At 30.0% G+C, this 23692-nt stretch overlaps 1 protein-coding gene across 1 annotated transcript in view; it reads left to right on the forward strand.

Annotated features, from left to right (window-relative positions):
• The window catches only part of LOC140436942 (testicular acid phosphatase homolog), a 48069-nt gene extending 25972 nt beyond the window's left edge, over window positions 1-22097 (forward strand). Inside the window, exons 3-5 of the mRNA XM_072526121.1 lie at window positions 5848-6138; window positions 14141-14348; window positions 21682-22097. Coding sequence (XP_072382222.1) covers window positions 5848-6138; window positions 14141-14348; window positions 21682-22097 — 915 coding nt within the window. The remainder of the gene's footprint in view (window positions 1-5847; window positions 6139-14140; window positions 14349-21681) is intronic.
• Window positions 22098-23692: the final 1595 nt, after the last annotated feature.

Here is a 23692-nt window from a genome sequence, read left to right on the forward strand (position 1 = left end):
TAACACAATATTCTGAGAAGAAAAGAAAAGCTTGAGTAGGTCGAGGCCCTCTAAGGGCTATAGCGTAGTGATGATAAATGATGACCTGATACAGTCAAAAAAAATATTAAACACGAACTTCTTCAATTCTGCACGTGCAACTCAAAATAGAAATGGATGAAGAGAGAATGTATCCCAATATAGATTATCTTTCTATAAATCTTGGGGTCCCTTTAATAACAAAAAGCTATTATATACCTATATATATATATATATATATATATATATATATATATATATATATATATATAAAGTAGTTAGGTATTATTGACTGACACGTTATGTAAAATAAAGTTTTATCTTGAGGTTGCAGTCATTAATAGGGCAGGAAAGTGAAACTCTTTGTTCTTTATCAAGCTTTCGCAAAATTTATTTGCTTCTTCAGGATATGCTAAAATATGGTATCAGTAAATACAATGAAATTAGAATTAAATAGCATTGTATAAAACTAGTATAAAAACTTACAACATGAGGTTAATCCATTAAATTTTCAAATTTACAAAACATTTAAACTTAGCTTATTAAAATTATATAGTTATATAAGTACAATATTTTAATTTTGTACAAATTCATTATGACATTGATTATGTTGATGTTTGATTTATGTCAGAAAAACATAAAAAATTATAAAAAACATAAATTATAAACTAACTAATATCTATAATTACAGTCTATCTTACGAAAATTAATACTATAATTTTCTAATTTATAGATTTTCTGACTATAAATACTATAATTTCAAAAAATTTAAATATTCATATTTGGCGCCACTTTGTACGTAACCATAATAACAATCAAAAGCTAGTTATCAACAACAAAAAATATAATAAACAGAAACGAGTGTCTTTCTGACATAAATTAAACATCAACATAATCAATGTCATAATGAATTTGTACAAAATTAAATAAAATTAAAATATTGTACTTATATAACTATATAATTTTAATAAGTTAAGTTTAAATGTTTTGTAAATTTGAAAATTTAATGGATTAACCTCATGTTGTAAGTTTTTATACTAGTTTTATACAATGCTATTTAATTCTAATTTCATTGTATTTACTAATACCATATTTTAGCATATCCTGAAGAAGCAAATAAATTTTGCGAAAGCTTGATAAAGAACAAAGAGTTTCACTTTCCTGCCCTATTAATGACTGCAATCTCAAGATAAAACTTTATTTTATATTATATATATATATATATATATATATATATATATATATATATATATATATATATATATATATATATATATATATATATATATATAAAGGCAACTATGATAGTACACAAACAATCAAACATATTAAAAAAATAATGCAAACTTTAAAGGATAAACACTTAAAGAGAGATAGATTATTAAAGAAAAAATCTTGGATGACAGATGGGATCCTGAAACTAATGGACGAGAGAAGAGAAGCCAAAAATGACCCAGACAAATATAAAACCATCAATATATTAATAGGAACGAAAATCAGAGAAGCGAAAGAAAAAGAAGCAAGGGAAAGATGCGAAGAAATTGAGACTCTGCAGTCAAAGTACGATAGTCACAATGTACATAGGAAAGTTAAAGAACTCATAGGAGGACTAAGATGAAGGCAGAAATAAAATATAACTGATTCTGATGGAAACAACATCTTGGACAGACAGAGTAAAATAAGAACGTGGAGCGAATATCTAGGAAAACTATTTGAAGACCAAAGAGATAACACCTTTGAGCTAGAAGAAGAGGTAAATGATGGACCAAGAATATTACAGCAGGAAGTTTAATCCGCAATAACACAGTTAAAGAATGGCAAAGCTTCACGCCCTGATAATATACCAGCAGAACTACTCAAACTAATGGACAACGAATCAATAGCAATAATCGCAAACATATTCAATAACATATACAACTCTGGAGAATTACCGACAGAATGGCTAAAATCTGAGTTTATTGCACTTCCAAAAAACCAGGAGCCAAAAAATACGAAGATTCCCATACTATAAGCCTAATGAGTCATCTCCTAAAATTGTTTCTAAAGATAATAATTCATAAAAGCATCTACAATCTGCATGAAAGTCAAATTTCCCCCAACCAGTTCGGGTTCACAAATGCTGTTGGTACTAGAGAGGCTTTGTTTTTAGTACAAGTCTTATTCCAGAGATATAGAGACGTCAACTGCGACGTATACACATGTCTGGTTGATTAAGAGAAAGTGTTTGATCGAGTACAGCACGCCAAGATGATGCAAATACTAAAAGAAGTAGGAATTAACAACTAAGATCTGAAAATAATTAGAAATATTTACTGGAATCAGACAGTAAATCTCAGAATTAAAGGTGAAAACACTGACTATGTGAAAATCATGCATGTAGTGAGGCAAGGCTGTATTTTGTCTCCTCTAATCTTCAGTCTGAACTCTAAAAGAATATTTATCGAAGCTTAGCACGAAACTAAAAAAGGTATTCTACTAAATGGTTACCGGCTAAACATCACAAATGCAGATGACACCATAGTATTTGCGGACAATTTAGAAGACCTACAAGTTCTTATGAACAAAATCAAGTATTACAGTTAACAATATGGACTTAATATAAACGTTAAGAAGACAAAGCTTATGATAATTAACAAGAAAAGGATAACAGAAGTTCAACTCTACGTCAACCAATCCCCTGTAGAAAGAGTGACGCACTACAACTGCCTCGGCACCATAATAAATAAAGAATGGACCAACAACCAGAAGATTAGAGCACGCATCGAAAAAGCTAGATCCACCTTCAATCGTATGGGGGCCTTCTTCAAGAGTCACCACCTCTCTCTTGTACAAAAGTAAGAATGCTGCGATGCTACGTCTTCTCTGTCCTTTTTTATGGTGTTTAATTGTGGACCTTGAACGAAGATATGTGCAGAAAACTGGAAGCATTTGAGATGTGGCTATATCAGCGAATACTTAAGATCCCGTGGACTTCCGAGTCACAAATGAGGAGATCCTTAGAATTATGAATAAGAACCCAGAGGTACTGACCACCATCAAATCTCGAAAGTTACAATTCTTCGGACATATTAAGCGAAATGAATCCAGATATGCTCTCCTTCAAGCCATCCTGCAAGAAAAAATGTTTGGAAAACGAGGTCCAAGTAGAAGAAAAACATATTGGTTAAAGAATACAGATAATATAAAGATTTCCGTGAGGGTCGCCAACATTCGTAATGGATAGGCACATCAAGAAGAAGAATAATAGTACAGCTAGACGAAAACACAAATCCCATCCTCATTAAGAGAGCAGTTAAACAGGCGATGTAATATCATCAAAGCTTTTTAATCTTGCCCTAGAAAGCGTATTCAAAACTACAAATTTGTCAACATATGGTGTTAACGTTAATGCAAACAGTTACATTACCGAAGATTTGCTGACAAAATCGTGATTATAGCGAGCGCATTAAAGGAACTAGACCAAATGCTGAAACTTAACAAAGAGAAACAAAGTGCGAAAATCACTAGAAGAGCAAGACTGGCATGGGTAGGATTTGGAAAACTCTGGACTCTAACCAAGGCAAATATGAGTAAACTAGTCGTAGCAGAAGAGCAATAAAAAGAGAAATATAAGATATATAACTGTCAGATAAAAAGAGAAACGATTGGATAAGAATAAAATCTAAAGTCGAGGGCATTACAAAAAACATGGCTAAACGCAAATAGAGATTCGCAGGTCACAATGCTAGACAAAAAGAACAACGTTGAAACGCAACCATACAACATTGGAGTCCTTACAAATATAGACGACTAAGAGGAAGACCACAGATGAGATGGGTAGATGACATAAAAAGAATAGCCAGAACAAATTGGAAGTATGTTGCTTATTATATAGGTCGATGGAGTAGTTGATAGAATCCCTTGTCCAAAAATGGACGATAAAAGCCTAAGAAGAAAAAATAAAATTCTGTCTTAAGTAGCTGGAATTTATTATTCTTAACGCCGTAGTCGACAAACGCTATAAATCATCTTATATATTATATTTTATGAGGTGAAATAAGATAGAATAAGGTGAGAATATATAACTATATATAGTACATACTTTTTTCTTTTTGGGTATGGTAGTCAATATATATATATATATATATATATATATATATATATATATATATATATATATGTATAGGGTAATTCAAGCAAGTCTAGCATAGTTCATCATCTTATTTTTAATGGGACACCGCGTATATTCTTATGTTTTTAAAATCTTCTTTACATCCTCATCTTTTTTTTGAAAATTTTCCTGAAAATTTTGAAATTATGTATAATTTTCGTTAACAAATTAAATGCAAAACCCAATATATTGATACTTCATTTAAAAGTTGATGTCTGTAAGTAGCTTAATTAAAGAAAATACCATTATTTAAAATGTGATAAACTATTAATTTCAAAATTGTATGTATTTAATGTCTTGACACAAATTATATATAATTTCAAAATTTCACATTAATTTGTTCATAATAGACCCTACATAATATACTTTTTTAAGATAAGGTTGTTAAGTAGCTTCTAGAAACAATAAAATATACAGGTTGTTTTATTAAAAATAAAGATGATGGACTACGCTAGACTTGCATGAATCACCCTGTACATCTAAATTTATGTTTAAAAGCGCACACTCAAATTAAAAAATTATTGACGTTTCAAAGCGTTTTAATAATTTTCTAAAATAAAACACACAAACAATTTTATTCCATAAGTGGTTTCCACACTTTATAATTTTAAAATTTCACCTTGTGTTATTCATAAAAGTCCCTACATGATAAGATAGGTTAAGATAGGTTGACAAGCAAGTGACGAAACAAACTTCACATATTATGTAAACTTTACTAACAAAAACGTTCAAAATAAATATTCCAATAAATATAAATAATCAAATTCCATATTCAAATACGGCAAAATATTTGGGTATTGTCCAATAAATATAAATAATCAAACTCCATATTCAAATACTGCAAAATATTTGGGTATTACTCTGAGCTCATGTACAGAAGAAAAGAAAATAATAATTCTGATTGAAATACAAAAAAATGTACTGACTGATTGACCAAAATTTCTACATAATAAATTATTATTATATAAGCAAATACTGAAACAATACTATTATTATAAAAACAGTATAAACATTTAGAAGGAAAATGTCACAAATCAACAGAAAATATTTCTATTCATATAAAAATTTAATCAAAGAGAGAGAGAGAGAGAGTAACATTTAGCAGAACTTTGGGATTTTTTAAAAAGTTTATACCAAATAGCTGCTTTGTGTTACACTTTATGATAAAAATAAAAACAGGTTCGGAAAGTGGGCCAAATTCTGTAGTGCCCTAATTAAAAAAAAAAAATTTACGTTTATTTTAACCAAAAATATTTAAAAAAAAATATTATTTAAACAATTTATTAATTTACAACCAAATAGTGCACTAGAACTTTTTAAGACCTTTCATATAAAAAAAGAATCATCTTAATATCTGCCATAGTTTTTGCGTTATTTGATATAAACTTTTACATTGGAATTTAGCTATGCCCAGAATCGCGTGGAACGGCCTTAAAAAATCCTAAAATATACAGGGTGTTCCAATAAAAATAAAGATTATTAACTATGCCAGGCTTGCTTGAATCACACTGTACATTTAAATTTATTTTTAAAAAGCGCTTATTTATATATAAAAGTCGACGAGTCTTCGCGTTTTTTATAATTTTTAAAAACAAGGACAGAAATAATTTTCACATACAATCGTTTCCATCCTGTATATTTTACAGACCTTTTGTTAATGTTTTGCTTCGTTTTAACAGTTTGGAATTAATCGACAATACAAGCTTGGCCAGTGGTTTCGTCAACGATATCACAACTTTCTCAAGGATATCTACTCAAGAAATGATGTCCACGTATACTCCACAGACGTCGATCGCACTTTAATGTCAGCCAGTGCGAATCTGGCCGGAATGTTTCCCCCCAAAAGTTTCCAATTCTGGAATAACCAGATTCCATGGCAACCTATTCCTGTCCACACAACAGAGCGAAGCAAAGATACCATAATTGTGGATAAGAGAAAATGCAAGAGATACGAGAAATTGAGAGATAAGGTAAAGAATTTTCACTTTTTATTTATAATTATTTTAAAGAAATTTAAAACCAAAAATTTTTAAACGATCACCAAAATCAAATAAAGTTAACTGTATTTTTAATATATACAAAGGGCAAATAATTTTTAAAACGCATATTAAAACATAATGTAATAAACTATACATTAAGCGTATACTTACATCATTAGATTGCCATCCTCATTTTGATTACTTTTTCTGTTACAAACGCTATAAATCATCTTATATATTATATTTTATGAGGTGAAATAGTCATAATGTTCTTTATATATATATATATATATATATATATATATATATATAAATATATATATATATATATATATATATATATATATATATATATTGTAACATTTTTTTTATAATTAATATATTAATTTATTTCTAATCCCTCTACCCCTGCGGATGATACGCCGATGGTCGTGTTTACGATTAGAGAATATTATTGTACCTACCGAAATACCAAGGAATTTCCCTGCGTCCGAAAGGTTTTTAATCCTTTCCGTCTTAATCCGGAGTATGAAAAGAAATTAATGCTTTTCGGTGAAGGCGGGTCTTTTATGATAGATTTGTAAATATTCCGAAGGCTCGTATAGTAATTTTTCTGTAAAAACCTAATCTAGGAGATTTGATATTTCATCACGTTTGTAGGTAGAAGGATACCGTTATGTTTAATGTTAATTAGAACTTTTTACCTTCTCAGAAATACATACAACTGGCCTATCATTTTTGGAGGGAAGATACCCTCACCTTTTCTTGGGTAGCTTGGGAAAATTTTAGAGGAACCAAGTCACTTCTCGGTGGGCACTCGTAGAGAAAACGACTTATCGGTGGGCATTCGTCGAGTTAAGACGCTTAGTTCACATTATTGTATCTGCTACCTTACCGTCTCTGTGCATTTTCTTTATAAGTGTGTATACACTTGTTATTTTGAGTTTCTTCATCCTATACTATATTAGATTAAATATAGTCATAAATTCAGTGTTTAATATAAGTACAGTATTAACTTCAGTGAATTAAAGCAGCAGTCGCCAGGAATTACTGTTAGTGACATAATTTTAATATCTCTACCTATCTGGGCAAGTAACATGGTATAGCATCATATCATCTTCCATTATCTGGACGTATCCAACGATCATACATATCATCAAATGTAGTTGAGAGTAGCTACTGAATTTTGCAGTCAATTAAAGAACATTCTATACTTTTTTTTGTTACGAACCAAATAATCGACTTAACCAAGTGCGGTTTGGTTAAATTTTTATGTTTTCACTTCAGTAACCTTTTTGTATTTTTTGTAAATTTAGATTTTATTAATTTTTGTTATCTTTGGTTTTTGTTATAATTTTTTATTCATTTTTTTTTGCTGTAATATCTCGAGATACGCCAAAAATTTATTTGTGCATGCTTGTGTTATACTTATATCTTTGTAAAGATATTTTCTAATTATATTTCTGCCTATTTTTATATGTATACCACCATTTTATAGTTGTTGGTGTATTTTTATTACTTGTGTTGCATTCAGCAGCGTCATAATTTTGTTGTTGTTTAATATATTGTTATTGTTTTATGTATGTATTTTATTTGTCGACTCCTAACAACGTTCCCTGATATATTTGCTTTTTTACCTTTAAATATAACTATACCTTTGACCAGTAGAAAGATCAGGCTTATTAAGTTTCGTAGGTAAGTAAGTGTAATACCTTGTATATTTATTTTTTGTTTATGTAGAGTGTTGACCAAATTTATTCAATAATTAACTGTGATATCTTTTCTTGGGTTTGATCTCTGAACCTAAATATCTTTCCTTATCTCTTTTCTTTTCTAAGGTTTCTTAATTTTCTCCTTAAACCCCAAAAAATTAAGTGGCGCCCTGTTCCCTATCTTATCGTATCTTTGGTAATTTTACCCATCTATCTTTTTGTTTATTTCTGTATCTTTTCCAATATCTCTTATCGTATCTTTACTTATTTCGTCCGTTGGACCCATTCCTGGTTCCAAAATTAGTTTCGAACCCACGACTCGCTCTCCACCAACCATCTGGCTGCCGTCCGCATTGTCTCCATTGGTGACCTTTCTAGCACCATAAAAAAAAAGGTTTCCGAGGTTACAATATATATGTAAATACTTTTTTCTTTTTGGGTGTGGTAGTCAATATATATATATATATATATATATATATATATATATATATATATATATATATATATATATATATATATATGTATATATATATATATATATATATATATATATATATATTATATATATACATATATATATATATATATATATATATATAATATATATATATATATATATTTATATATATATGTATATATATATATATATATATATATATATATATATATATATATGTATATATATATATATATATATATATATATATATACTTTCTGATGTCTTCTAGCTGCAATAATTTCATTCAACATTTTTTAATGTCTATATTTTATTTTCCAATCCGATTTCACATTATTTCAATCTTTTGTTTTACGTGGTCGCTCCATCTCCTCGCCTCTTGCATCTTTGATTCATTAGGGTCCAGTTTATAATTCTTCTAATTATATCTATCGGTGATCGTTATTTTTGTCGTACACTTGTCCCTATCTTTGATAATAGAGTTTTCTTGTTTTATGGCTTTGTTTGTTTTTCTATATATTATTAGTAAATTTTATAATTTTTTTGTATTATACTATTGATTTAATAACGTAAAATATTAGTGTGTTTTGTGCATAATGTAATAACTTGAAATTATACTTTTGCATTATATATCTTTCAATATTATTTCCAATAGCTCTCTTAGATTCTGTTGCGTAGTATTTAACAAGTTTATACCTCTGTAGTTTTCTGGCTGTTTTTTATCTCCTTTTTTGAATAGTAGAATTAGTTCGGTCGTTGTCCATTCTTGCGGTATTTATATTAGAAATAACAAGGAAAACAACTAAGGAAAAACTTTAATTTCTTTAATCTCAGAAAACTAAAACAATAGTAGTCAGCAAAGAACCAATCAGATGTAAAATATAAATTGATGGCGTCTGTATTGAACAAGTAATGGAAATAAAGTAACTGGGAATTACACTGCCTAGCTATGGAGACCTGGACAAAGAAGTGAGAGATCAAGTACAAAAAGCAAATAGACTAGAAGGATGCCTTAATAACACTATATGGCGAAACAGACACATTAACACTGAGATGAAGTCAAGAATTTATAAAGCCAATGTAAGATCAATAATGACATATGCCTCAGAAACAAGACCCGACACAGCTATACCACAAAGGCTACTGGAAACGGCAGAAATGAAAGTACTGAGAAGAATTATAGGAAATACACTGAGAGATCGAAAAATAAGTGATGACATTAGAAGAAAATGTTACGTACAGTGTATAAATGTATGGGCACAAAATAGAATAAAAGATGGAATTACAACCTTACATAGAGGTATTAATCCGCTAATGAACAAGCAGAGGAAGAACAAGCATAGAGAAGAAGAAGAAGAAGAAGAAGATTCTTTAGCATTCCTAGTGTTTGAAGTTCTCTAAATGTTTTTTTGCCTATTAATAAGGGTGGCAACAAACAAAACAACTACAAACAAATAAGCAAATATATTCACAAAAAAATTAAACTAACAAAAGAAATATGTCTAAAGGAATATGCAGTAAAGTGGAAGAATGCCAAACAAAGAACAAGAAAATGAACTTCACAGAAAGGTTAAAGGAATGGCAGAGATTTGTAAAGATAAACAGCAAATACTACTAAAAAAATAAAACATCAGAATATAAGAGGACCCATAAAAACAAAAAGGATGTGAGGGAGACGCCTTGAAAACCTTTTTAAATATAATAGACCAAAAAATACCATAAAGTAAATACGACTAAAGTACTCTCCTTATTATTTAGATCTTAAAGTTGTTTGTGTAATTACAGATATAAAATATAACAAAAAAAAAATCGTGGCACTTGGGGAGTGCCTACCTAAGTGAATACTTCTTATAGGGTATTATTACTATCTGCAGGCTTATTACCAAAATGTTAATATTTTTAAGTGAGTACTTCTTTTCGCTCGCTATTTCCTGGATAGACAGAGTTACAAACAAAGAAGTACTACATAGAATAGGTAAAGAGCGCGAACTAGTCGTAACCATAAAACGTCGCTAACTAGAATACGTGGGCCATATAATGCGCAATGAACAACGATATGACCTACTTCGGACCATACTTCAAGGTAAAGTGCATGGGAAAAGAAGTCCAGGACGAAGAAGAATATCCTGGCTGCATAACCTGCGCAAATGGTTTAACTTAACCACTACCGGACTTTTCAGGGCAGCAGTCAACAAAGTCACAATAGCCATGTTAGTGTCCAACATGCGTAACGGATAGGCACCATAACAAGAAGTGACTTGAAAAATCAAGATATGTGTAGTAACCTTGCGGTATATCGAAATATACATAATATACATACATTAATAATACACTTACTATAATTTTATATAATATATTTTTTATATCAACTGTAGAACGATTTTTAAATGTTTGTATGAAATAAAATAAAAAAAATTAAATAAACTTATACCTATAAAATTAAATATAATTAAATAAAATAAAATAAAATGAAATAAAATCAAATACAATTCAATAAAATTAACTAAAATTATATAAAATTAAATAAAACTATAAAAATTAAAAAAAAATTATTACTTTTATATTATTTAAATTTATTTATTTGTTACCTTGCTATAAAAAGAATTGTACCCATAAATTAAATAAAATTAAAAAAAATTAAATTAAATTAAGTAAATAAAATTATAGAAACTTATACATTTAATTTAACAATTATACAATACAAAATTAAATAGATTTAACTAAAAATAAATAAAATTAACTAAAATTATATAACATTAAATATAATTTTAAAAAATTTTAATAAAATTAAATAAAATTATATAAAATTAAATAAAAGTATATATTATTAAATAAAACTACATAAAAATAAAACTACATAACTAAAATTATACAAAATTAAATTAAATTATAAAGAATTATAAAAAATTATAAAAAATTATAAAAAATTATAAAAAATTATAAAAAATTATAAAAAATTATAAAAAATTATAAAAAATTATAAAAAATTATAAAAAATTATAAAAAATTATAAAAAATTATAAAAAATTATAAAAAATTATAAAAAATTATAAAAAATTATAAAAAATTATAAAAAATTATAAAAAATTATAAAAAATTATAAAAAATTATAAAAAATTATAAAAAATTATAAAAAATTATAAAAAATTATAAAAAATTATAAAAAATTATAAAAAATTATAAAAAATTATAAAAAATTATAAAAAATTATAAAAAATTATAAACAATTATAAAAAATTATAAAAAATTATAAAAAATTATAAAAAATTATAAAAAATTATAAACAATTATAAAAAATTATAAAAAATTATAAAAAATTATAAAAAATTATAAAAAATTATAAAAAATTATAAAAAATTATAAAAAATTATAAAAAATTATAAAAAATTATAAAAAATTATAAAAAATTATAAAAAATTATAAAAAATTATAAAAAATTATAAAAAATTATAAAAAATTATAAAAAATTATAAAAAATTATAAAAAATTATAAAAAATTATAATAAATTATTTATCATCATCATTCTGGCGTTACAACCCTGCGTTCTTCATCAAGAATTTCTCTTCAGTCGCCCCTAATCATCGCCTTTCTCTGCCAAGCACGTATTCTCATATTTCTCATGTATTTATCGATGTTATTAAGGAACCTTGTTCTGGGTCTTCCTCTTCTTCTCTGATCAATCGGTCTATCAAGGAGCGTTTTCCTAGCTGGGTCATTTTTGTTCCATCGGGATTACATGCCCTATCCAACTCTGACGTCATATTTTAATATGTTTAACGAAATCAGGTTCCTTGTATATTCTATAAAGTTTAATGTTGTATCGTCTTCTTCACACTGCATTGTCATTTACTGCTCCATAGATTCGTCTTAGTACTTTTATTTGGAAACATCCTAGCATGTTTTCATTATTTTTTTTAGATTCTAGGTCTCTGAACCGTATGTTAGGTCTGGGCGTATTATTGTTTTGTTGAGTTGTATTTTTGTATTTCTCGATATTATTGTGGATTTAAGGAGGAGATTGAGCCCAAAATAGCATCTGTTGGCCGTGCAAAATCTGTGGTTTATCTCTGAGGTAGTATTGTTTTCAGTGTTAAGGAGCGCTCCAAGGTATACAAATTCATTCTCTACTTCAATGACGTCGTTTTTCTATAATAAGTGGTGCATTCTTATTTTCATATACTTCATTTTGTTGATGCTTATTATTAAACCCATTTTTGTAGCTGATGATTTTAATGCTACAAACGCCCCTCGTAAAGCGTTTTCCATTCTTCCAACAATATTGATATCATCAGCATAGGCCAGGATTTGCACTGATTTTGATCAGTGAGTTTGGTGAAATTATAAAAAATTATAAAAAATTATAAAAAATTATAAAAAATTATAAAAAATTATAAAAAATTATAAAAAATTATAAAAAATTATAAAAAATTATAAAAAATTATAAAAAATTATAAAAAATTATAAAAAATTATAAAAAATTATAAAAAATTATAAAAAATTATAAAAAATTATAAAAAATTATAAAAAATTATAAAAAATTATAAAAAATTATAAAAAATTATAAAAAATTATAAAAAATCTCTTTTTCTTATTTTTACTCCTCTATTTTAACAATATGCATCTAAAACCTTAAAACTAATTCCCTAAATTTTTTAAACGGTCGAAGCCTCGAAGACTTGAAGCACCGCCCTATGAAAACACCAAAAAAATTATAAATACAAATTATTTCAAAAAGTTAAAATTTGAAATGAAATTTAAAATTGTTTGCCAATATAGAAATAAAAAAATGTTAAGAGATAAGAAGATAAGCTGAAACAAAAAATAAAAATCTACAAAATGACCATAAGACCAATAGTAGTATACGCTGCAGAGACATTTACATTAACAGTAATAGAAGAAGAGCAACTGGTAATTTTTGAGAGGATGAATATAAGAAAAATACTAAGATCAAAGAGGGAAAACGAAGAGGATGCAAGACAATGGATATATCACGAAATACAAGAATTGATGGGTGAAGAGAACATAGCTTGAGCAATAACAGCACAGAGTATTGTATGGTATGGAAGAAGAGGAGAGAAGAGTCATTCATTAAGAGTTATAAGAAAATGGGTACCACCAGATAAAGGAACCAGAGGCATATTAAAACTGAGATGAAGAAAACAAGTAATAAAAGACTAAATGAGTATTAAAATTAGAATCAGCCACACGTCTTCATGGACTAAAAATAACACCGAAGTTCTTCGCAGCAACGAATAAATTAAGTAAAAACAGTGAGGTAGTTCTCCATGCGTTTATCTGGAAGATCTCAGAATATACGAGGCTTTTAATATCAATGTAATAAGCCATGCATAGTAACCATTGTAATGTACCGCCCTAGTAATATGTCTCTGCTTATACATAAATTCTCAAAAACTTTCAAAAATCACACAAAAAAAAAACAAAACATTCATCTCATTCTACAGGTGGCATAAAAGACAAATGATTGTTAATCATATTCCTTTGAATGCAAGAAATGTCCGTTGTTGTCAGGTGTTGTTTAAAAGAAAAAGTTGCTGTCTCCAGATAAATGAATTTTAATGACACCTTAATAAGTCCTCTTGAGCTTCACTCTTGCAAAAGTTGCTGATTAAATTGGACTTATTTTTGGTGAGTCCTTTTGCGCGATTGTGTTCCAAGTCAGAATATTTTTTGTAGCTAAAATATAATAAATAAAATAAAGTATAATAAAAAAAATAAATACATATTTATTGTGGTCATTTTCAGAGAACTTTCAAGTAAATTCCATAAATTTAATTTTTTTTGTTAATTATAAACATATTTTAGATCCAAAAGAAGGTATACTCTTCTTTAAAACAACAATACTCTAAAACATTCGGGGTTATTGGTAAACTTACTGGTTGGAATGAAGGTATAACACCGAAGGACGTACACACTCTCACTGATGTGGTGTACTCATATAGGAGATACAATAATTCCTTCGTTCCCGAATGGTATTCTGACTTAGACCAAGAAGTATTAAATGTTATAGGATGTAAGTATTTTAAGTTTTCTTACAAACATAAATTGTTCCCTTCTTGACATCCATAGTTAAGATACTTTGGATGTATATTAGAAGTATATTAGAAGTATATTAGATATATTTTCTATTTTCAGCACTAGAGGTAAAACTCTTTATAAATGATATTGTAATTTAAAATAAATCTTTCATTTTACATTTAATAGTTGAATTTAATTCCTAGCTATTCAATTAGTAATATTTGGCAATTTTCAAATCAGCAAATTTTTGTATTTAAATTCCTAAATTGTGACTATTTCAGTGAATATTTTTTAAACAAGGAGCTATTGTGGCAGATTGGACAACAAATATACTAAATATGAAATACTCGTTATATTTTTGCTATGCGTTAGCAACAGATCAACCACGTCGATTATCATTGCTCCAAGCCTTCGACATCCTCTTCGATGTCTTCTTCAGGTCTCAGTCTCCCGAGTCCCCAAAAACTACTACACTGATCACTAATCAGTAATGCATTGATTATATTTGCCTTTATGCCTAGGTGGGGTGGGTTTCTCTAATAACATTTCTCCATAGTCCATAGACTTCTATCTTAGGTGATACCAATATCAATAGCCTTTAACTACGTATTATGCCTACGTCTCACCGCATGTCTTCTTTGATTTTTCTCTTCTACTCCTTCCAGGAACCATCTCAACCTATGCTCTCGTATCTTTGCCGGTATCTTAATCGGTGCCACCACTAATATACGCATTCTTAATTTTATTTTTTTTTTCTCACTCCACTCATCCATCTAAGCATTCTCATGTTGGTCACATGCATTCATTGACCATTTTTCTTTTTAACTACCAAACATTAAATCCTATGAATTTATTATTGTAAATTGAAAGTAGTAATAGTAAATTAAAATAAATCAAGTATAATAAAGAGATTTCTCTGAATATTATTAGACAAATTGAAAATATCTATCCATAAATAAGATGAATCAGAGTAGATACACAACTTACCGAACCTATAGATGCAGGCCATAGAATAAGACAGGGCGATGCACTAAGAACTATACTATTCAATCTAGTCATGGATGAAGATATAAAAAGCGTCAATAAATGAAGAAGATACAGAATGGCGAACAACATAATTACATTTCTTTGTGAGGCAGACGATGCAGTATTGATAGGTCTAAACGAAGATAGCTTGAAAGATTAGTTCACGAATTTAATACAAGAGCAAAATAATTTAATATGACGATTTCAATTCGGAAAACTAGAAAAATAGTACTCAATAAAGAACGATAAGATATACAGTGAAAGTCGAACGCGGGACGTTCAGCATTAGGAAACTATACACAAAGAATTGGAAAAACTCAAATCTTAAATGATTGAAATTTAGATCCATTAGAGATTACAATTTCTTATCTGATCTCTGATAAAAATTATACGTAGAATCGGTATAACAACTCATACTTTGAACTGAACCTTTTTCAATTATTTTTCTAGTAACCAGCGTAATTTACAATCTTAAAGTGGCAATGTGTCAAGAAATATACCCTTAGGTATAAATATACACATATAGTTTGCTGCAGTGCATTCATCCACATGTACCAAAATATGCACATACAAAATTTATATTTTGAAGCTCTATTTTTCTTTTAACAACTTTGTGTGACCGCATTTAAATCGTTCAAGACAATGAGCGTCTCCTCGCAACTGGACTAATAATTATTAACTACTTACATATAAATAAAGTAATTAAAGAATTGAGGAATATTCTCCAAAATATAGATAACGATTTTTTGAAGCGAAGCTTCTATACTGGCGTTGTATTTCTTTTTTCATATAGTGAAATGCTGAGGCGCTGTATAGAACCTAACTTATAAAACACAGACATAACAAAAGAATATCTGTCAATAAAAGATGTAGTAAGATGAACAGAAAAATAAAAGATCGATACTATGTAGAATTCGATTCGTACCGATTCTCGAACGGTAAAAATTTAAAAGTCATAAATGTCATCCATTTAATAATAATATTGAATCATCTGTTTAAATATTTGTGACACTCTCGTTTTCAAATAATTTCATATAAATACAATGTCCGATATTAGTTCGACTATTGTAATATTAAAGTGCGACAAAAAGAGTTATTAGTAGAACACTGTGTATTAAATTTTCATATTTATGCTTTAAAAAAAATATAAATCAGCACATATTAATTATGGCTTTTTACAAAACATCTGCCACAACAAACGTTCGGAAGAGGTCATTTACGTTACGAGCGCAGTCATTATACAACATGAAAATATCAGTTTTCATTACAACAGGAATTATTCAATTATAAAAATATTATTTAATTTTTTAATAATACAGAAAACATAGTATAAAGCTTTGCGCTGGTCTACAATATAGCCTTCTGTACCACTTTTTTTAAGCAAGAAAGCAAGCAATAGTGTTTTGTTTACCCTAGCCTGAGAGACTTGCACTCCTCTTAAGAATGACATTCAGTTGATACCATTCACTGTATCGAGGAGGATTAACTAGCGTAAACAGGAATAACTCCACCTTGCTGCAATGCTCCAAAGCATCCACTGTCCCCTGTGGTACTCGAGCTTCCGAGATTTCGTGTTTAGATAGAACAGCTCCTTCCTGCACACCTTTATGCCATCAATTGTCCATACCCTGTCGAAGGCTTTGCTTACATCCAGAAAGGCTGCTCTTGTATATTGCTTGTGGTTGCATCCAGCTCATTAACGGGCCTTTTAAATGTGCAACTATTGTCGTACGGTCGGTTCATCCTCTACAGTATCTGGGATTACTGGATGGTTACCACACCGCTCGAGAAGAGGAACGAAGACTCTTCTGTTTTATCTTCTTATTATTTGAGAAATTAGTATAGTTCTGATTGTCAATAACAAAAGGTTTACCAGGGGCTCTGCTATCAACGAGATGTTACTGGCAATATAGAGTACTTTCGCAGTTCGAAATTTCGTACATTTAAATATATATCTTACACAACAAAGATTCAGAAGTACTCTATGCTCAGAAGGCACCTCGATTTCTAAACGAACATGTCACTTCAACCAGTCTTGACGTGCAATCGATACTATTTTTCTTAATGCGTAGAAATAACGGCAGAGCGTTGAAACTTTGATTGTTTACTTTCCAGACTTTTTCTTATTCCGACAATACCGATTCAACAGCAAAGTGCTCACTTCGGATCTTTGCCTTTCGTGAAATAATTCTAAGTCCATTTAGATTTTTATTTATTCCTGACCGTTGGTAATACAGCGACGCTCATCGACCGTTCTACAATTTGTGAAATAATTCCAGTCTCTCAGACCTTTATTTATTTCGGAGAAATGATAACTGAACGGCGAAGTGTTCGCTTCGAGCTGTTTATTATTTGCGAGATAATAAGTATGTTTCGGGCTTTTCTTTATTTCCAGCAAATAATATCTTAACAGCAAACTGAAAAACTCGCTTTTTCCTTCATTATATCAGTCACTCTAATTTATTGTAGTTCTCTGAAGAGGATACTTTCTGTAACGTATCTCGGTACGTTGACTGCTTCTCTTCGACTGTTGTTATGTGCCGCTTGTATTTTCTTTTTTGTTGTATTACATATATGTGTCCTTATGCGAGAGATGCATACGTTAGTATAGGAAGAATTATACTATTTATTAATCTTATTTTAGTTTTCATTCTAAGTTTGCCTTTTTTTCCTGCTAGGCCTCTTATTGATGCTCTTGCTGTGTTGGCTTTTTGTATTGTTGCGTCTACATATTTACTAAACGTTAAGCCTTTATCCATGATTACTCCAAGGTATTTTGCTTCGCTTTTCCACTCGATGGGATTGTCTTCCACAGTCACCTGTTCTTCTGGTTGTTGGTGCCTCTTTTTGAAAAGTACAACCTGTGTCTTTTCAGAGTTTATAGCAATTTTTCATTTTAAACTCCATTCTTCTATGTCATCTAGCGCTGTTTGTAAGTTGTTTACCGCTATGTCTACATTTCTGTGTTTGGCCGCTATCGCTGTGTCGTCTTCAGAAAATCTTAGTAATGTACCTGGTGTTCCATGTATGTCTGCTGTGTATATGGTGTACAGTAGAGGTGACAGTACCGCTCCCTGTGGCACTCCAGCCTCCGGGTTCCCGAGTTCGGATAGGACTTGTCCTATCTATCTATCCTCTCAGTATTCTCTGAAGCCTCAAAATATTTTGTAAATTTGGTCCCTGTTCCTCCATGTCTCTTATGTGGTGTTCCCAGCTTTCACTACGGTGTTATTTTAGTGCTATTTTGACCTCTTTGTTTAACCTATTTACTCTATTTTTGTCCGCCTGGTTACGTACTTCTTGCTGTCTGCTTTGCTGTGTTTTTTCACTTATTAAATCTTTTATTTCTTACGGTATATCCTTAAATCTTTCCGTGTGCATTTCTACTTCCTCTTCTGTAGTGCTGTTTCTGAGTGCTTGTTAAATGATGACTCTAGGACTCTGTCTTCTATTTCTCGTGGGTTGTCTGTTACTGGAACTATGTTTATTCCAGTGCTCACGAGTCTTTTGAAGTTCGTGCACTTTGTTTTCCATTTAACTCTTTTGATTGTACTTTCCTCTTTTCACGTTCTTAGTTGTAATAGAATGGGGTTGTGACCCGTTCTGCTTATGTTTAATGTTTGTAATTCTGTTTGTAGTCCTAGGTTTCTTGCTACTACAATGTCTATGTGTGTATGAAGTCCGTTTCCTAAGTAGTGTGTGTTCCCGTTATTTAATTATTTAAAAAAGATTTGTTTAATTTACCAATGTTTGTATTTTGAGAACGATTTCCGAAGTGGAAATTGAAACGTCAATAAACGTATTTTAACTTTTAATGGTGACTTATTCCCTTTTAAATAGTAATTACTTTAACATGCCACAAGAAAATAGCTTCAGAACAATATTTTGTCTGTCTAACCTGCGATGTATTCAAGTTTTGCAGGCAATGAAATACACATGACACTACCTCATTTAAAACTTTCTGATAGGTTCTTTCAGTCCGTACGTAGCTAAAGCTATTATTTCGAGACATTTTGCTCTAAGAACTACCAACAATGAAGGAAAAAATAAAGAAGTAAAGTTGACATCGATAGTAAGTCTCCTGATCTGGAATTTTGGGACTGGACAAATTTTTCTGGTAATTGAACGGAGCGTAAGAGCTTCCTTTTTTACCTTTGGTAATGCAAAAAAAACCTTTAGCTCTTTTCTTGTGAATAGATTGGATAGCTTTAAAGATGGAGTTTGCCGACAATCGGTTGCTTGTTTTAATTTTTCTGAAAGTTCCAGGCACGTCGAGCATACATCGACTGAAGGTGAACCGAAACTCAAATTAAACTTATGGATAAAAATATGGCGAAAAGACATGGCGAAAAGAAGAACTTTCGCCACTGGAAGGGATTGTCTAGTTTCTGGAGACAAACTAATATTAATAAAATTACTTATACCGAAAAACACCTCCCAAAATGTAGTCAGATAACATTTACAAAGAAATCTACTGTATTCTCTATAATAAAATAAAATACTGACTGCTGACTGATGTCTATCTCTAAATACAGTGTACCAATTTTAAAACTTACAATGGGCCATATCTCCCGAACAAAAGTTGATATCGAAAAATGATTGAAGGATTCTAGAATAGTAAGGGGGAACTAAAATGACATGAAAGAGAACTCATCCCCATCAACCCCCAAGGACACCACACCACAAACAAAAAAGTTTAAATTTAAAACCCCTACTTGTGATACATCATTGAAAAGACTATAAAAAATGCTATCCAATGGTATAAATAATAATTATACAGGGTAAAGCAATAACTTGAAACTTAGGCCTAAATGAAAAATTTAAAGAGGTTTTTGTTGATTCTGTTGATAACCCTGTATAATTATTGTTTAATAATTATACAGGGTATTGATATCAGCCGGCTTACTCTGACTTTTGTATTTGTAATGCTATCTCCCGGACTATTATTTTTATCGATAAGTGCCCGTCGGAATTTTTTTTTTGTTAAATAAGTTAATTTGCCGTTTTTGCAAAACAAGTTAAAAGCACCTGTTTTTTTTTTGGGTTCTGTCAGATTCAATAATTTTTGGTTTATTTGAGAATTTTAAATGTTATTAGTTTTCATCATTTGTACGATCAATACTGTCATTTAGCTGTAGTTGTCATGATGGTTTACAGTATACCTGAACGCGTGAAAATCATTTTCATATTTGCCTTCCAGAACCAGTATTATTTACGAACAGCTCAAATATTTCATGAAAGGCATCAGGACAAAAATTTAAGTAACGTGTACGTCCGCGATTTCGTTGAAAAGTTAAGAAAAACGGGATCAGCTCAAAATAAAATAAGGAATGCCCCAAGATTACTGAATGAAGCATTCCAAATTGAGGTCCTTGGAAATTTTGCAATTGAGAGTTCTACATCGACACGTCCAGTATCTGCAATGGCAGGACTTTCACATGAGTCGGTTAAAAAGATGTTGAAATTGCATAGGTTTGGATACGGTTGGACTAATTATCCGAACAAATGGATTATAAGAAGAGCTCCTATTGCGTGGCCACCGAGGTCATTAGACTTGCCGCCACTTGACTTTTTTCTATAGGGTTACCGTAAGTCAGTTGTTTATAAAACTCAACCTGCGTCACTTGGGGAATTGCGAGAAAGAATAACGCATGCCGCGCTTTTACTAGAACAACATTTGCCAAAGTTCGTGCAGAATTTGAAAATATTCTGTATTATTCTTTACAAAACAACGGAACCCACTTTAAACATTTACTTAATTGACATTTTTAACAAATTTGTAGTTTAACAAAAACCTTATTAAATTTTCCATTTAAGCCAAAGTTTCACAATTATTGCTCCACTCTGTATAATTATTATTTTTACCATTGGATAGTCTTTTTAATGATGTAAAAACAAGTGGAAGTTTGCAATTTAAACTTTTTTGGTTGTGGTGGGTGGGGCCTAGGGGGTTGATGGGGGTGAGTACTCTTTCATGTCATTTTAGTTCCCCCTTACTATCCTAGAAACGATTTCAAGCATTTTTCGATATCAGCTTTTGTTCGTGAGATATAGCCCATTGTAAGTTTTAAAATTGACACACTGTATAACGCCACGTAACGTACGTAAGTCTAAAGCATGCTTGGGATTCATTGGAATCCTTGCGGGGTACTACTTTACCTGTTTTGATCTTTAAGCGGGCGGCATTTTATGTTTTGCTTATAAGGTCACTTTTAATTAATTAAAATTATTGTTAATTATTAGAGTATACCTACCATTGGAAAGCTTGATACTTTATTAATGATTTTTTATTTCTATTTTAGGTAACGTAGAAAAATTGGATACTTACAACGAGGATCTTGTTAGATTTAGAGTGGGACCCTTTAATTACTATCTTTTTTCAAATTTCGATCAATTTGTTAATAGTTCACTACAAGCTCAAGTTCCTTCAAAATTTTCGATGATATTCGCGCATGAATCATCTCTAACTTCAGTATTAAACGGCTTGGGTGCTTACGACATGAGGCCAGTCGGTTTCGCTTACACCGTTATCTGGGAATTAAGACGAAGACAAAATGGCAGCTATTTTTTAAGGCTTTTATACAAAAAAGACGGAAATAAGCTGATACAGTTAAGTATGCTAGATTGTGGTATAGACTGTGATTATAAGGAGTTAAAAAAACGGGCTGAAAATATTACTCTTGATATTGAAACTTGGAAGGAAGAGTGCAAGAAATAATATATGTACTTAATTTTTAAAATTTTTAATTTATTTATTTTATTTAATTTATTTATTTTATGTAATTCATTTATATTTTTAAAATATTAAAAAATGGTTTTTATGTATTCATAAGTAGTTTTATTATCTTTCAAATGTATAAACATTTTAGATTATTTATTCTATTAAATGGGATTTAACCACAAGTTTAATTAAAAATACGATATATTTTACGTTTTAATTATTAGAAGCAGCAAGTAACAGAACCATCTTCGACATCTTCTCTTTATGACCATCTTGGTCTACCACGTTTTCTTCTAGTGGGCGGAGTCAATTTTTCTATCTTTTTGGCTATCTATTTTCAGGTATTCTCTGCAGGTGTCCATAGCAGTTTAGTCTTTTGGCTTCAATAGTATCTATTATGTCTAGATTAATTTCTATTTCTCCCCTAATTTCTACGTTCCTCGCCCAATTAAGTTTAGTGTGTCGGCAACATCGTCTCCAATAGCCCATTTTCATGGGCCTTAATTTTTGATTTGTTTCTTTGATTGATATCCCAAATTTCGGCGCCGTACAACTCAATACTTTGTTTTTTTTTTTTGTTATTTTATTATTTTACAATAGTCCGTGTAGCTGTCTAGTGATTGATCTTGCATGACCAACCCTAGAATGTATTTCTTTGTTACTTCCTGCTTTTGATTTTATTTGGACTCCAAAGTATTTGAAAGTTTCAATTGATTTTGTAGGCTTTCTGGTTTTTATTCTGTAATTAAATACTCGGCTTTTTTATATTCTTGGTGGGGCCTACAGTCTCCTGTAGGCCCCACCTAGGGGGGGGGGGTTTCCAGTTTTCCTCCTCCAGTTTTCTTAGCATATATTCTATATCACTTTCGTCTTTAGCTAGAAAGGCTTGGTCGTCAGCAAAATAAAGTGTATAATCTCTAGTGTTCGATTGGAATGCCCATATTGCAGCATTTTGTTCTCCACACTAAGAGCGTCTCATTAAGATTATATTTGGAAGAGTGTAGGTACTATGCTGCAGACATGTTTGAAACCCTTACTAATAGAAATTTTTACAGTTAAGTTGTTTCCAGTTTTAATGTTTATTGTAGTAGTAAGTAGTAGTAGTAGTAGTAATACACTATCGTATGCCTTTGTCAGATCTATAAAGACTACATCATTTGAACGGTTGTGAAGTAATCTTTTCTCAATAACTTGTTTTAGAGATAATGTGCTGTCTGTAAAGGATCTGCCTGCACGAAAGCCATTTTGTTCTTCTACATCTGTCAACTCTTTTTCAGTTTTATATTATTATAAGTCTTGAGAGTAAATTTAAGACACTTAGATCCAGTAGTTTAAACAATTCTTTCTATCTCCTTTTTTTGTAGATGTTAATATGTGCTTTTGTCCACTCCGGTGGTAAGTCATTGTCTTTATACAATATTGTGAAAAGATACGCTAGTTATTCTCGTAATACTTTTGGGCTGTGTGTTAGTAATTCGTTGTGGTGCGCAAGCTTTTCGATATTTTAGATTTCATATTGCATCTTTGACTTCTTATATCGTTAATTTATCGTCTTCATCGTATTCCACTTCATATGTTGTTGTAGTGATGTT

Source organism: Diabrotica undecimpunctata, chromosome 3 (assembly GCF_040954645.1).
Source record: "Diabrotica undecimpunctata isolate CICGRU chromosome 3, icDiaUnde3, whole genome shotgun sequence".
Classification (NCBI taxonomy): Eukaryota; Metazoa; Arthropoda; class Insecta; order Coleoptera; family Chrysomelidae; genus Diabrotica; species Diabrotica undecimpunctata.